Here is a 17,020-nt window from a genome sequence, read left to right on the forward strand (position 1 = left end):
GGGAACTTAGGAGATATTTTTACTTTTGTCTTGTCATTTTTGTCTCCTGAGAACAGAAACAGAAAAGTAGAGGGAAAGAAGAAATAGCACCTAGATATATTTTGGTTCAGCTATTAGGTGTAATGTAGCTTATATCTAATTTCCATCACAACTATAATGGAATTTTAATATCTCTTTTTCAAGTTTACAAACATCAATATTTTCTTAGGATCTATTCAATCCTATTAGGGACAAATCTAGATTTTAAACCCAATTTGAATTTGAATAGGACTCAAACCTAACTTTCAACAGCAAAGTACTAACTCAACTTGAAACGGCAAAGTACTAACTCAACTTGAAACGGGATCTCTATAGAATTATGACACAAAACATAAAGATGTACAAAGAATCTCTGAAACATCTTATGGTTTTTTCTCATTGTTTTAACTCACTGCCTTTTACCTCTCGTTAACTTTTTCTTACAAACTTCACACAATGAGACTCAGATAGATCCACACTGAGAAAAAGAAAATACAAAATAAACTACATGAAGGAAAAGAACTCTAAAGTTTGGGTAGCGAAAAAGAAAATACAAAATAAACTACATGAAGGAAAAGAACTCTAAAGTTTGGGTAGCTATGAGAGTGAATTCTGTATTTTTCACTTATTCTCCTTGCCTTCAACCCTTGGCCGTTCACCCTTAATATAGAAGGGTGAAGCTTCCAAGGTTGAAACAAGTTCAACTCTCACACTTTCTTCTTCTTCAACATCAGAGTAGCAACGGCTCAACAGAGAGGAGGGAGAGGACCGAGGCTATTGCATGCATGCTCACCTCTTTTCTCTCATCCTTTTTCTTCAAGCTTCTTCAATCTTGACCATTGAACTTGACTTTGACCCCAAGTTTTAATTCTGAGCGTTGATTTGCTTCTGACCCAAGATGGCTTCACGTTCTCCATTGTTGCTTTTTCCATGCTTGAGACCTTGAAGCTTTTTTCTTTGATCCTTGGTGAAGCACAAAGGGAAAAGAAACTTTTTGTGGTGCTTGACCGAGAGGTCTAGCTACTGGATTGTAGCCTTCTTTACTTTGCTTTGATTTGGCAAAAATGTTTTTCCCATCATCCATAATCTAACCTCTGAGCATTCCATTTCCTTCTTTCTTCTTCTTTGATGAATGAATGATTTGACCAAAGCAACAAAGAGGAGAGAGAAGAGAGAATAGCTTTTGGTGGAAGTCTCAATAAAATTAAATTGAGTTGAAACTTGGAAAATGTGTTACTTGAACCAAAAGAGTAGGTAACCGAAGAATGCTGGGTCCATTTCCTTCTTTTCTTTTATTTTGGATTAAGGATATGTTTGGACCAAAAGTAGTGTTGACTTGGGCTTTACATTTATTTCTTGGGCCAATTGGTTTTACTACCCTTCTAAAGTTTAGCCACATGATTTAAAATAAATTTGTATTAGGCTAAACTTGTTTAATGGTCAAACTATGCTTGTAATAACTGGGCGAGAAAAAATAATTTTCTTTCCTACACACAAACCAAATTCATCAAACAAACAATTGGAAACAATTTATTAATCACTTAATAATACTTTTAATAATATTTGTTCATCATATTAATTTAATATTAGTTTTTTAAACTCAACAATCTCCCCCTTGATGACAAACATTATTATAATGAATTGAAAACATTAGGATAGAATACTTTCCTTTGAAGATTCGCATATTTCTCCCCCTTTGTTATGTTCAATATGCTCCCCCGCAATATGTGCTTTGATTATCCTGTTTGTACCAAAATATTCATAGAAACAATACCTATATACAAGCTCTAAAAAATTCTTAAGAGATGATGAAGAATTTTCAAGACATGAAATCTTTAAAAAACAGAGTCAGATTTTTACAAGCGAATGCACATAAAACCAATTAAAGTTTGTTTTAAAATCAATCCCTTTGTCAGATAATGCATCGAGATCAATAACAAAGGAAGAACAGAGATTACGGATTGCAAGGACTTGTGTATGAAACTCATAGGCCGCACAGGATACAAAACAGTAAGGGTCAAAGTGAGAATGAGTTTTACCATATTTCTATTTGAAGTCCAGAGACTCGAGATTAGGGGCTCCCTTGTATTTTGAAGAATAGAGCGTTTTGGACCTCGAGAAGGATGATGACTAGGAGCAGAACGGCCAGTGGGGTGAGGAGCTGAGCGGCAAGGAGGAGGTGACGGTGGGGCTTCCTCTTCCTTTGCACTTTTACCATGGGAAGATGCTGTCTCTTTTTGAGCCGAAGACCCCTTTTGGTGAACAACCTTCCTTGCCATGGATTCGGATGATAGTGAAGAATGAAAAAAAGAGGAGTGTGAGTGAATGTGTATGTGTGTGTAACTGTGGTTACTTGGAATGAGGAGGATTTTTGGAAGGAATGTATGCTCCGGTGCTTCTTGTAGCAATCTTCTTCCTCATATTTGAGAGAAAAGAATGGAGAAGGGAAGATAAAGGGTGCGCCGAAGGTGGGAAGTGGGAGAGAGAGATTAAGAGTAAAGGGGGTCATTAATGCAATGAACAAACCTTCTCTTTTAAAGCAAAATCATTAATGAAAATGGTTTTCAAAAAATAATTTGAATATTTAAAACCATGAAAACTGAAAAGACAAGTCGTGAGGAATGATAAAAGTTTAAAACTGACATGACTTGGAATGGAATGAAGTGATTGCTCATAAAAATTTTAAAAATAAAAGAAATTTATGATTTAAAATAATGAACCCTATCATGTGAACCAGATTTGTCTTACATAGGCCCAATGGTGGGTACTGCGCTTTGGGTTCTAAGACACAAATTTTCATGTTTCAATTCAAAAATTAATCTGGGCTTTGTATAGGCCTTCTTTTGAAGAATTCATCATTTGTCCAATTTTATCTCCCTACTACCCACGAGACAAAATAACAGAGACCAGAAAAACATCAATCAATCAACAAACTCAAACGTAGTCATTCCCAGTTCAGTTCTCAGCTTGCAAAATCTTTCTTGACACAATGGCTTAGTGAAAATGTCAGCCAATTGTTCTTTAGATTTTACAAATTGAATATTAATAGTTTTCTTTTGCACATGTTCTCTAATGAAATGATATCTTACTTCAATGTGCTTAGTTCTTGAGTGTAACACAGGATTTTTTGAAATATGTATAGCACTCATATTATCACGAAATAAGGGAATACTATTAAGAAATGAACTGAAATTACTTAAAAAATAAAAAATTTGGTCAATACTTATCAGCAGCATCAGGTGAACCTCAATTAACATACAAATGAACCAAAATTACTTCAGTTTTGAATAACCAATAAAAAAGACTCAATCATCAATAAAAACACATACAATTTATTTTTGGATCCAAATGAACCTCAATTAAACTAAGAAATGAACCGAAATTACTTAAGAAATAAAAAATTTGGTCAATACTTATATTATCAGCAGTATTAAGTGAACCTCAATTAATTTACAAATGAACCGAAATTAGTTTAATTTTAAACAAGTAGTCCAAAAGACTCAATCATCAACAAAAATACATCGAATTCATTTCTGAATCCAAATGAACCTCAATTAAAAAGAGAAAAAGAAAAATCTCAGCAACAACAACAACAATCAAAAAATGACGATTGAGAAAGAATACGCGAAGAAGAGGAAGGAAGGCAAAGAAGAAGAAGGAGGCAGGTGAAGAAGAAGAAGAAGGAGGAGGAATGCAAAGACTAAGAAGGAGGAAAGCGAAGAAGAAGGAATGCAAAGATGAAGAATGATATGTTTGCGTTATTGAAGCGCACGTGTGTATATTAATAGTACAAACTAGGTATCCTTTAAAAATGGTATAATATTCAGTCTTTTATTACAATAATTTCAAAAAAGTAAAACAAACACAATTAAAAATTATGAATAAATTTAGTGTCTTTTTAAAATTAAAATACACATTTAAAATACAAACTAAATAAAACTGAAATTTAAAATTTAAATTTTAAATTTCTGTTTCAGATTTAATATATTTAATTATTAATATATTATAATTTAAATATACGTCTAAAAATTAAATTATTCAAAATTCAAAATTTTGATTTTAAAATTCTAAAATAAATCTTAAACCATCTAATTATATTTATTTGATAGATTTTTGAATGTGTTCTAAAAATATTTTGAGTACGACTGTATTATTTTGTATGCGTAATAAATTTACGAAATAAACTAATTTTAAACATGAGCTAAAACACCAAATAATAACATCAGTAAAAAAATTAAAATGAATAAATACTAATACTCAAATAAATAATAAAAATTCCAACTAATGCTACGATAATACATGTTAGATATATTTTTATTCATAAGATATAAAAAATTTAAATTAATTATTGATTTTAATAATTTTAAAAACGTTAATGTCTAAATAAGTAATGAATAAATATAACTAATGATAAAATAATAAATATTAGATGCATTTTATTAAATCAAATATCAAAAGGTTAATCGTATTTTTAGTGTTTATATTTAAATGCTAGAATTTATAATTTTAGATGTGTTTTAAAAATAATTTATATATAACATCATATTTTTAGATGTGTTATAATTAAAAAAAAAATAATTTTTATGAACATACTATCTACATATTCTTACTTAAACTTTTAAATTTTAGATGTGTTTTAAAAATAATTTATATACATCATTATATTTTTAGACATGTTATATTTTTCGATGTATTATAATTAAAAAATAATATCTACTTGTGTCATGGACATAGCTTGTAATTAATCCTCAATGTTGTGCTCTACGAACTTAAATTGTGGACATATATTCCATGTATTAGATGTAACAAAAAAATATTCAATATTTTAGGAGAATTAGTATGTTGAACTGTTAATAGAACATTGGTTATTGAACCTTTCATTTTCAGAATGGAATCACAAGAAATAGCCTTAATAAGGGAGTGGTCGAGTGGATACTCAGTGAGAAAAAAAATTGGATAGTGTCCAATGTTTGATTTTATTATTCATTGTTCTCTTTCTTATTAATTTCTGATCTCACTTATAGAATTAAGGGTGAGAGATCATACTTTATTCTATCCCATAAAAAAATGGAAAAAATCTATTTCTCCTTAATAATGGGACAAATAATATACAGATACAATCACATAAATAATAGGACAAACAATAATAATAATAATAATAATAATAATAATAATAATAATAATAAAAATAAAGAAAGAAGAAGAGGGACACTATCAGCGTTCTGGTTGAGTTCTAAAACGAGAGGGTGATGTTATTAATTTATCACATTTCAGAATGTAACAAAAAAAAGTATAAGAAACCGTGTTATATGAAATTACGTAAAAGAAGGAAAGAAACAATAACTAACTATCAAATGAATAGGTCAATAGGAAATTAGAAAATTTTAAATTTTTAAAATTTAAATTAAATTTAATTACAAATATGTATCTAAAAAATAGTGATATATTTTTTTAAAAAAATAATTAAATAATATTAAAAGCTGATCAAAGATTAATTTGTGTTGTATAAATAGCATTTTTATTATTTTTTTCTAATAAATTATATATATTAATAGATGGGTATTCTCTTGTGCGGTTTTAGTTTGCTCCGTTTGCATCGCTCTCGGCATTCCATTCCTTTCTTAATCTCATTCTGTGTTTGTGAAAGGTAAAGCTAAACACCCAAAATTGCTTTACTGGTTTTAGCTGCATACGTAAAGTGGTTGATCCCTGATCTTTTTTTTTGTACATGCATATACTTGTTAAGGGAAATAAAATGTTTTATTACTAATATTTCTTGCCTTTTTGTTCCGATTTTAAAATGATACTTTGACACTAGATGAAGGAAATTTGTCCTCTTTCTCCCATTTGATTTTCTCTTTGGAAAAGAGTAACGAGCCAGCAACTTTTGTGTTTTTTTCTGGCCAGCACTTAACCATTAAAATAAAAGTGAGCGATCTCTCACCATTAGATGTAATCTCACACCATTAAAAACACTATTGATGGCCAATTGATTGTTACAAAACACCAAAATTGCTGGCCCTAACATTCCTCTTCCTCTTTTTGGTGTATTCTGGCACAATCAACAGTTTAGTTAGTGACTCATCAGAGTTTTAGTTTGAGCTAGCGATTACAAGATGATTTAACATGCTAATTATTTTATGTAGGATACAAGTAGTGACGGTTGGATGGATTTACCTCTGGAAGTTTTGGAACTAATTTTCCAAAGACTATCTTTAATGGATAATCTAATGAATTGTCGTGCCACATGCCGCTCTTGGCGAAAGGCCGCGGACTCCATATTTTCATCTCAGCTTCCATTGATGCTATCTCTTTCACCATCTGAATTTCCATCCGGGTGGTTTGTTAAACCAGACGACACCACCTACCTTGGAAGCTTGTCCGCCCCATGGAGTAAGGATGATTCCACTGTGCTAACTGAAATATGGCCCCAAGTAATCAGACCTGATGATATTACTAGGGTTTACTCGGTGCAAGGGTGGTTGATGTTCAATATATTTCATCATGTCAGCGACAAAGACCAAACTTTCTCTGAGCTTTCCTTCTTCAACCCGTTTTCTCGTGCCAGATTCAAGCTTCCAAAGCTGTTCTTGTTTTCGGGTCGCCCGCATTATTATCAAGTTCGTTTTGCATTCAATTCTGCACCACCGGGTTCAGAGGAGTTCCTTGTTGTTTTGTTGTGTATGTTTTGCAATCGAGAATGGGGAGAGTCCATCAAACCAGAACAAATAAAGCAAAGGCTAGCTTTTATCAAATTCAAGCAAGGCTCATGGATTGAATCCATTGAAACCACTGAATCCTTTAGTGATATTGCAGTTCATGATGATAATAAACTGTATGCTTTTTCCATAAAACATAGAACAAGTGTTGTGTTCGTGTTTACCCTGGGAGATAATCATAGTGATGATCATGTCGTTGAACGATTATTCATGCTCAATACCGTAAGTGGTAATTTTTTTCCTGTATTTAGGCCCAATATTGCTGGTGAAACATATATTCTCGGTGATTTATCATTCAAACCGGACCATCAGTTGGCAATGGACACTAGCACTGGGGAGTTGTTATTAGTTATTCATTATATTAGTGGATCAAGTTCCTGTAGCTGTTATAGGTCAGTTCGTACAAGAAAATTTCGTGTTTTTAAGTTGGATAGAAGCATTCTTAGATGGTGTGAGGTTTTTGATATTGGTGATCGTTTCTTGTTCTGGGATTACACAAGGGTGAGTCTTGTGTCTGCTACGGCTCTCAGACTCTCACACCATAAATTTAAGGGAGGCAATTGCATCTTTTTCTGCCATGCAAATACTAAGATAAGTCCAATTACTAAGACAGGTCGACTAAAATTTCCAGATCATGATATTGGAGTCTTCTTTCTGGCTGATAGAACTATAAGTCATTTTCCAATTAATTCTTCTTTACCGCTCTCATTTGAGAACATATGGTTTAGTCCTGCTCCTTAATTATTTTGATAAGAAATTTGGCATAATGTTTATTTGATTTGATTTATTCTAGAGAAATAGAAGAACAATAATGAAAAGTTGGAAGGAGAATAATCATGAATTAATGAATAATAGCTGATCGGGTTCATTTTGAAGTATCTTTAAAGAAGCTAAAATCATTATATTCTATTGCTTTCTGTTTGTTATTTAATGCTAATTTCTATGTTTTACTTTGTTGGGTGAAAATATAATTATCTAAAAAAATAAAATAAAAATTAGGGTTTTACTATAGTGTTAGAAAGATAAAACCGTTCTACACATGTAGAAAAATGTGTTTGCCTGTTTGGAAGCAATACAGCACAGGAGCTTAAGTAACTACGAAATTGAATTAAGGATAATAATTAAGTGACTCACTACTGCTCCCTTCACCTTATCACCTCATAATAATGAATCGCAAAAGAGGTTGCTTACTTTTATTATATAAAAATAATTTAGTTTTGTATACCCAAAATAATATGTTCTTACTTTACAGTAAATTAATATATAAAAATTTGTTAGTGAATTTAAGTATTACTAAATTATTTATAGTTACATTCAATATATATGTCTGATTTATTAATAAAAGTAGATTATTATAATTGGTTAATAACTATTTTAGAGTTAATATAATTAATACTAGATTTAAAAAAAATAAACAATACATAACTCATTATTTTTTTATTAATTAAATTATTATAATTCAAATTAATTTTAATAAAATAACTTAAAATTATAATTTCAATCTTATCACGTACATGACACAGATAATTACATTTGTTAATATAAGAAAAAAAAGATTTTAAAGAAAAAATTACTAAAATATCTATGATATAATTATTTTTTTATATGATGATATAATTATAATTGTTTTCGGCCTATAAAAATCTCATATTCCATTTGCTACCAATTTCTTATTCCTTAATTCCACTCCAGGGTGGCTGACATTATTTTTTTAAGTTAAATAATTTTTAATAAATAAATATTTAATGCATTAAAAATATTGCTTATATATATATTTTATAGTTTATTCCAATTTTCTAAAATATTGTTTTCAAAAATTAACTTAAAAGCATTTAATTGTACACATTGTACACAATTAGTATTGGTTCCTAATACTTTCTCATGCAAATATCAATATCAAGTTACCAACTGATAAGAAATAGAAGAAGCAATTGTTAGATATTTTATAAAATCAGTAATTTGCGTACCTCCAGCCATTGCCAATAAATTCTTTGATTTAATTTGAAAACTTTCAATTCTTCAATCACAAACTCATATGGAATCAAAGTGTGTTTGTTAGTTATTGTGTAATCAGAATTGGGGACCTAAACTTTATAAAGTTTATGAACAGTCGTGTTCTTTGATGACCAGCTGCCAATATAATTAATTAATAATTACAACATCATCCAAACTAATTTTTATATTAACAAATTGGACCACAATTAGAATAAAAATTCTAACATTCTCCCACTTGGTCCAACATTCGTTACGTATAGTTTGTAATTACATGTTATGCTTAAACAATTAAGACAAATTACACGAATCATAGCGGTAGGTTCTCATTAATCGAGTATTATCTTCTATGTATTACAATGTAACATCGAGATAGGTCTTAAAGTAGTCCCTGAACTTGCACTCGAGCCTCAAAATGATCCTTAAAGTTAATAATTACTCAAATTCGTCCTCGAAATTGTTCTTCGGGACTCATAGTAGTCCCTAAAGTAATTTCCGTTCATCCTTACCATTAAAAAAGACTAAAACGACGTCGTTTTGTATTTATTAAAAAGAAAAAAGAAAAACACGCTCTTAATGGTACTTCTTGAGGTTGTTGAGCTTGCTGTATGGGTTGGGATTGAGAAGGATTCTCATTATTTTTCGGTACTGTAGCAGTATCTTAAGCAACAAAAATATTCTCATTGTTCTCTTGTACTGTAACTGAATCTACAGTAGGATTCTCATTTTGCTCTTGTACTATAACTGTATCTTGAACAATAGGCACAAGGACTTGATCATTGTCAGTTATAGAATCCTAATCAAAAGCAACATTTCTAATATTTTCTTCCCCCCCAAACTCAACATCCTCAAGAAATCTCGCATTTCCCGTCTCAAAAAATAGACCTTGATGCAGGATTGTAAAACTTGTACCCCCGTGAACGCTTATCGTAACCAACAAAGTAGCAACTAATTGTTCTTGAGTCCAATTTTCTTTCATGCAGCCTATAAGTTCGCGCCTCAGCTGGACATCCCCAAATATGCAAATGCTTTATACTGGGCCTTTTCCCAGTCCAAATTTCATATGGGGTTTTGTTAACTGCTTTGATTGGCACCCTATTAAGGATGTATACTGCTGTCTTTAAGGCTTCTCCCCAGAGTGATTTAGGCAAGGAAGAATGACTAATCATACTTCTCACCATGTCTTTAAGAGTTCGGTTCCTTCGCTTTGCAACACCATTCATGCTAGGTTTGCTTGACATGGTGTATTGCGGAACAATACCACACTCCTCTAGGAAAAGAGCAAAAGGCCAGGGACGTTGCTCACCTGAACCGTCATATCTTCCGTAGTATTCACCACCACGATCAGATTTGACAACTTTAATTTTCTTTCCAAATTGAAGTTCAACTTCAGCTTTGAAAGACTTGAAAACATCCAAGGCTTGAGACTTTTCATGAATTAAATATAGATACCCATAACGAGAGTAATCATCAATGAACGTAATAAAGTACCGTTGTCCATTCCAAGAGATAGTAGGAAATGGGCCACATATATCGGTATGTATCAGTTCTAAGACATCTTTAGCTCTCTCGGCACCTAATTTCCTTTCGTTTGTCCTTTTCCCCTTTATGCACTCAATGCAGACTTCAAAGTCTGCCAAATTTAGGGGTCCAAGAATTTCATCCGACATGAGTCTCTGAATTCTCAGCTTAGAGATGTGATCTAGGCGTTTGTGCCATAATGATGCCGAATTCTCATTTAGTTTTCGTTTTGTACCTGTTTCCAGTATTTCATTATTATAGGAATTTAAGTCAAGCCTATATAGATTATCCACCAAATGACCAGAGCAAATATTATTCGAATTATAGAAGAGACTGACTTTATTGTCTCCGAACGAACAAAATAACCTGATTTGTCCAAACGAGAAACAGAAACCAAATTCCATCTAAATGACAGTACATAAAATGTCTCTAACAAATCCAAGTAAAATCCACTCGTGGAACATAATCTAAAGGTTCCTATAGCTTCGACTGCAACTATATTGCCGTCTGCCACATAGATGTATCTTTCAGCATTTGTATGAGTCAACTCATTTTTGTTCCGTATATAAGTTTGTATGAGTCAACTCATTTGTGTCATATGCTAACTCCTCCTCTATTAGCTTATTCTGAAAAAGGCGAACATCAGACATCTCAGGATATGGCATTGATTAATAGTCTCTTAAAGATCTCGCATTGCTATTGAGTATCTTCTCAATCTCAATAAGGCAGAGGTTTTTCAATTCGTCATCAGTCATGTTTAGTCCTAGCAAAAGCACAGGGTGGTTTTATGAAATATTTAATAAGTAATTCTAAAATAAAATTATTAATATTATTAATAAAAATAAAGATAATAAGAGAATACAATCTTGATATAAAAAAAGATATAGTAAAATACCTTGGTTTTTCAAAGCTTTTCTCCTCTCATATAGTATTCCATCAGCTAATAATGTCCAAGTTGCATTCCAAACACGCTCTGGGTTGCTAATGCTATTAAATATCAGTAGCATCGCAAATAGTTTTCTCAATTAATGACCAGATGCAAGTTCAGCTACCTCATTAATAGCTGCAATGAATTCCCTATCATCGCACAGTAGTCCCATGGAATAGCAAGCATCTTGGAAGCTAGAATATGTAATTCCATTAATTGTCCTAATAGACTCATATGGTGTGCAACCTCTCTGAACAGCTAACAAAATTCTCATATAATAATAAATATCACCTGTACCCGGTGGAACATAATTTAACCTCCCGATAGAATACCCTCTTTTGTGTGGATGCCATTCCCTTGATTCTCTATCATAAACAAATTGATTTGGAAACTCAGCATACGTCAAAGTTTGATCTGCTTCAAATTTTTTATTGGCCTCCATCCATGCTAAGAACATCGTACATTTTCCTTCCTCTTCTTCCACGATTTCTTCAAGATCGTCATCATCTTTAAAGATGATATTTTGCTCTCCAGACAAATGAAATGTTAATCTCATTACTGAAGGCCACCTTTGATGAATATCATACGCTAAGGTTCTCCACACACCTCACATGCAGACAAATGTCTGCAATCATAAAATTGTTTGATCTCATCAATAACCTGAGCATCCTCTCCACTGGAAGCTTCCTTTGTAACTCCAACTGCTACCCTGTCTGGACCTCTTTTTTGAAATTCCACCGTATACATCCCTTATACCAAAAAGACAAAAAAATTATATGTTATATTTAAACTATCTATTTTATGTATGTGCTTTGATAAATTAAGGGTGATAATAAAAAATCAACAATATGTTAAGTAAGAAAATATTTTGCCATTTATTTTATAACAATCTAAAGGAATATTTCTCTAAAAATAAGGTTGGATGATGAGCAATACCTGCATCTAGCACTCCAAATGGAATTCCTTGCTTAAGATCCGATATTATCATGTCAAGCTTAATTTTGAACACTCTATACGATATATCCAGCCGGTCTTCAACCTTTAAGTTCCTTGGATTATTAACCCTGCCAATCTCTTGCCAACTCGAGTTACATATCATTGTGATGAAGAGGTCTGGATATCCATATTTCTTACAAATTGCCATAGCATCTTGACAATTATTAAACATGTATCTCATGCCACCAGTGAAGGACGCAGGTAGGATGATACGTTTACCTGCTTTAGAAGCACGTGTCTCACCCCTAACAACTGCATCTTGAATCCCTTTGTATATATCACTCCTTACCTTGGTTTGGTTGTTTCGATAGTAGCTCAACCTTTGTACTTCAATAATAGAAAAGCAATCAACCAAGAACTGCTGAAATAATCTTCCACCATTGACAATGGTTGCATACTCGACCTTTCTCTCTTGTATTCTAAATGCTATGAACTCCCTTAAACTGACACGCTATCTCTTTCTATTTTCATCAGCCCTATGAGATTCTCGCAAAGGAATGTCTTCTTGGTAGCCATCTTCACCGTAAGGAAACATCATAGGGTACTGAAGAGGAATAAATGCGGTGTGTGTCTCATGAATCCTTTGCAGATGTCCGGACTTTAATTGAACTATAATATCACACCCTGCATCTCCAGAATCAAAATCTCCTACTATTAGAGCTGCAACCTTGTTAGAAGATGGTAAATTGTAGAGTCTCGCATCCTTTGATCTTTTCCGGTACAACCGTAGCCTTATATTTGCGATATCTCCTTGATTCAGGTAGTTTTTCACTATATGTCCTATGACAGATATTGAGTTTATGCTTATTTATCCCAAATTGAAGTTATTTGGTTATTACTTTTGGTTTTATTTTTAATTCAATTCATACCATTGATATTCTATTAATTTCTAATTTAGTATTTAATGTCATAAAGTTATAAATTTCTCATATGAATTATTGTTGATACAATTAAGTTAGTTATTAATTTTTAATATGTACTTATTTAAAAAAAATCTAATTATAATTTTTAATTAAAGTATTATGTTTAAAATTTTAAATTTAAATTCAAATATTTTTTTTGAATTTTTAAGTAAGCAATTAGGTTTGAGAATATTTTTTAAAACTTTATATAATTTATAAGCTATTATGCTAATTACAAAAGATTATATTAAAGTAAATAGAATTACCAGTCTTATTAAAATGTGAGGTTATTTATACTATTTAAAAGAAAATTTTAATTTGACATTCTTCTATACTTAATTCTATTTCTAATGTTGTTCCAATAAAATTAAATTAATTTAAAAAAATATTTAAAAATTTAAAATTTGTACTAGCTAATTAGAAAACTCTATTTAAAATTTTGAAATTTGAAATTCTAATACTAATTCATAATTAAGGGACTTCTTAACCGTTTTGATTTTTAAATTTAAATTTTTTTACTTGCCACATTTATAAATTTTTTTTTACTCAATTTACATTGTTATCTTTTATATTGTTTCTGTACAATAGAAATACTTTCATTTTTTCTCTTTTTTTAAATATTTTTTCTAAATTTACGTAATTTATAAGGTTATTAATTTTTAGATTGTATTTAATTTTATTTATTTTTATCGACAAATAATAGAATTCATACTATTTATGACAAAATCAATAAAAATCATTTTTAAATTAATAAATTACTATATTCCTAATTAACAAGGAACGTTAAATTAGAAAATTTTATTTAAAAATTTAAATTTTGCACTAGCTAATTAAAAAACTCTATTTAAAATTTTGAAATTTAAAATTCTAATACTAATTCCTAATTAAGTGACTTCTTAACATGTGCGATGTACGAACTTATATTTTAATTTGATATGATAAATTAAAAATAGTATTTTATAATTATAAATTTTTTAACTTTAGTATAATACATTGTCATTATATAATAAGTGTATTGAATATGTTATTTTATATTTATTTAAAATAAAATACAAATAAAACAGTTTGAAATCTATAATATTCTTGAACCATAAAAAAAGAGACCTGAAAAGATAATAATTATATAACTGTATTGGTAGCATATCAATTGTGCACTAAACTTTATATAAAAAAACTAACAAAAGTTTATCGACAATATAATATTTTACTAACATCATTAGATAAACAATTGCCATATGATATTGTGCTCTATATTACAAATTTCATTTCAAGTCTGAAAGTATAGTTATAGATAAATTAGTTAAATTTACGACAAATATTCGTACAAAAGTGTAAATCATAACATGTTATTAAAATAAAAATACTATTTTTCTTACCTAAATATTATTAAAAACTTCTTTGAACATGATATTTGTTGTTGATGACTTTGGATTGCTATCTTAGCCTAGAATTAGAATATTCAAGCCATTACGACTCTTAACTCTTGACAAAGCAACCTAAAAAGTTGTCCATAGGTGAATACTGATTTTGGCAAGTAAAAATCCTACATGTGATAATGATTTACCACATAATAAAATACTTTGGTTTTTCAATATTTTTCTCCTCTTATATAGTATCCCGTCAGCTAATAATGCCCAAGTTGCATTGTAAATAGAATTTAGTTTGCTAACACTATTAAATATTAATAATATCACAAATAGTTTTCTCAATTGACGACCAAATATCTATAATGAATTTTCTATCGTCATACAGTAGTCCCAATGAATAAAAAGCATCTTGAAAGTTAGGATATGTAATTCTATTAACTATCCTAATAAACTCATATGTTGTGCAACCTTTCTAAACAGTTAACAAAATTCTAACTTTATAATTCAATGCGAGATCTTTAAGAGACTATCAATCAATGCCATATCCTGAGATGTCTGATGTTCGCCTTTTTCAGAATAAGCTAATAGAGGAGGAGTTAGCATATGACACAAATGAATTGACTCATACAAACTTATATACGGAACAAAAGATGACTCATGAGCAAAGGATAGTATTTGATGAGATACTCAATGCTGTTATTACAGACTCTGGTGGTTTTTACTTCATTTATGGGCATGGTGGGTGTGGTAAGACATTTATTTGGAATGGACTTTCTTCTACTATTCGGTCTAGAGGAAAAATTGTTTTAAATGTCGCATCCAGTGGAATTGCTTCTTTACTCCTACCTGGTGGCAGAACGGCTCATTCTAGATTTTCAATACCCATTATAATTACTGATGAATCTACTTGCAACATCAAGCATGGCAGTTTGAAGGTTGAGCTGCTCATCCAAAGTAGCTTAATAATATGGGATGAAGCTCCAATGCTCAATAAAATGTGCTTTGAAGCACTTGATCGGACGCTCAGGGATCTTATGTCAGTTACCGATCAACATAAGACACATCAACCATTTGGTGGTAAGGTTGTTGTTCTAGGAGGTGATTTCAGACAGATACTTCCGGTGATTCCGAAAGAAAGTAGACGCGATATATTGGCATCTGCTATTAACTCATCCCATCTGTGGTCATTTTGTAATGTTCTAAAACTGCATACGAATATGAGGCTTCTAATGTCTTCTTCGGATCAAGATGAAGGTGAAATGAAGAGATTTGCTAATTGGATACTTGATGTTGGAAATGAAAATATTGGCTCTGTTGTTGGTGATGAATCAGAAGTTGAAATTTCAGATGATCTATTGATTACAACTACTGATGACCCTCTCTCTCATTTGGTAGACTTTGCATATCCAAATTTGTTACAAAACATGTTAGATTACAGATATTTTTAGAGTAGGGCAATTCTGGCACCCACGCTTGAGAGTGTCGAGAAGGTAAATGATTTTGTCTTGACAATCTTTCCAGGGATGGAAAAGGAGTATTTGAGCTCTGACACAACATGTCAAGCTGATGAGAATGAACATGTACAACAAGAGTTGTTTACACTAGAGTTCCTAAATGACATCAAATATTCGGGACTACCCAATCACAAGTTGACTTTGAAGCCAGGAGTCGCTGTAATGCTACTGCGAAACATAGACCAGACTTCATGTTTATGCAATGGGACAAGATTAATAGTTAACGAACTTGGCAGCAACATAATTGGAGCGATAGTAGTGATCGGTAGAAATATTGGAGATAAAGTGTACATTCCAAGAATGAACTTGATCCCTTTAGATTCAGGATTGCTATTTAAGTTCCAACGGAGACAATTTCCATTAACAGTATGCTTTGCAATGACCATTAACAAGAGTCAGGGTCAATCATTATCACATGTAGGGCTTTATTTGTCAAAATCAGTGTTCACCCATGGACAACTTTATGTTGCTTTATCAAGAGTTAAGAGTCGCAGTGGCCTCAGGGTTTTAATTCTAGACGAAGACGGCAATCCAAAGTCATCAACAACAAATGTCGTGTTCAAAGAGATTTTTAATAATATTTAGGTAAGAATAATATTATTTTTATTTTAATAGCATGTTATGATTTATACTTTTGTACAAATATTTACTATAGATATAACTAATTTATCTATAACTCTTTTTTCAGATTTGAAATGAAATGTGTAACAAAGAGCACAACATCCTATGCCAATTGCTTTTCTAACGAAGTTAGTGCTTTTCTAATGAAGTTAGCAATATACTAGGTTATCGATCGATAAATTTTTATTAGCTTTTTGATATAAAATTTAGTGTAAAATTAACATGCTATTATTACAGTTATATATGTTCTTATTTTTTTCATGTCTCCCTCCTTATGGTTCAAGAATATTATAAACTTCAAACTCTTCTATTTATATTTTACTTTGAATAAAGATAAAACAACATATTTAACACGTTTATTATATAACAACGATGATAGTGTTATACTAAATTTAAAAAATATATGGTTATAAAATATTATTTTTAATTTAACTTATCAACT

At 30.9% G+C, this 17,020-nt stretch overlaps 1 protein-coding gene and 1 pseudogene across 1 annotated transcript; one reads left to right on the plus strand and one right to left on the minus strand.

Moving 5' to 3' along the window:
* Positions 1 to 11,275: 11,275 nt before the first annotated feature.
* On the minus strand, positions 11,276 to 15,329 carry LOC148569570 (uncharacterized). Its single transcript, XM_088485123.1, has 5 exons — positions 15,326 to 15,329; positions 12,697 to 12,954; positions 12,115 to 12,501; positions 11,785 to 11,927; positions 11,276 to 11,704 (listed from the first exon to the last, which is right to left on the minus strand). Exons 1-5 carry the CDS (start codon positions 15,327 to 15,329, stop codon positions 11,276 to 11,278), a joined length of 1,221 nt encoding a protein of 406 aa, XP_088341249.1.
* A 118-nt stretch (positions 15,330 to 15,447) lies between these two features.
* LOC107637426 (uncharacterized) lies at positions 15,448 to 16,542 on the plus strand (annotated as a pseudogene).
* The last annotated feature ends 478 nt before the right edge of the window (positions 16,543 to 17,020 follow it).

The sequence above is a fragment of the Arachis ipaensis genome, chromosome B4, assembly GCF_059453495.1.
Source record: "Arachis ipaensis isolate K30076 ecotype BB chromosome B4, ASM5945349v1, whole genome shotgun sequence".
NCBI lineage: Eukaryota > Viridiplantae > Streptophyta > Magnoliopsida > Fabales > Fabaceae > Arachis > Arachis ipaensis.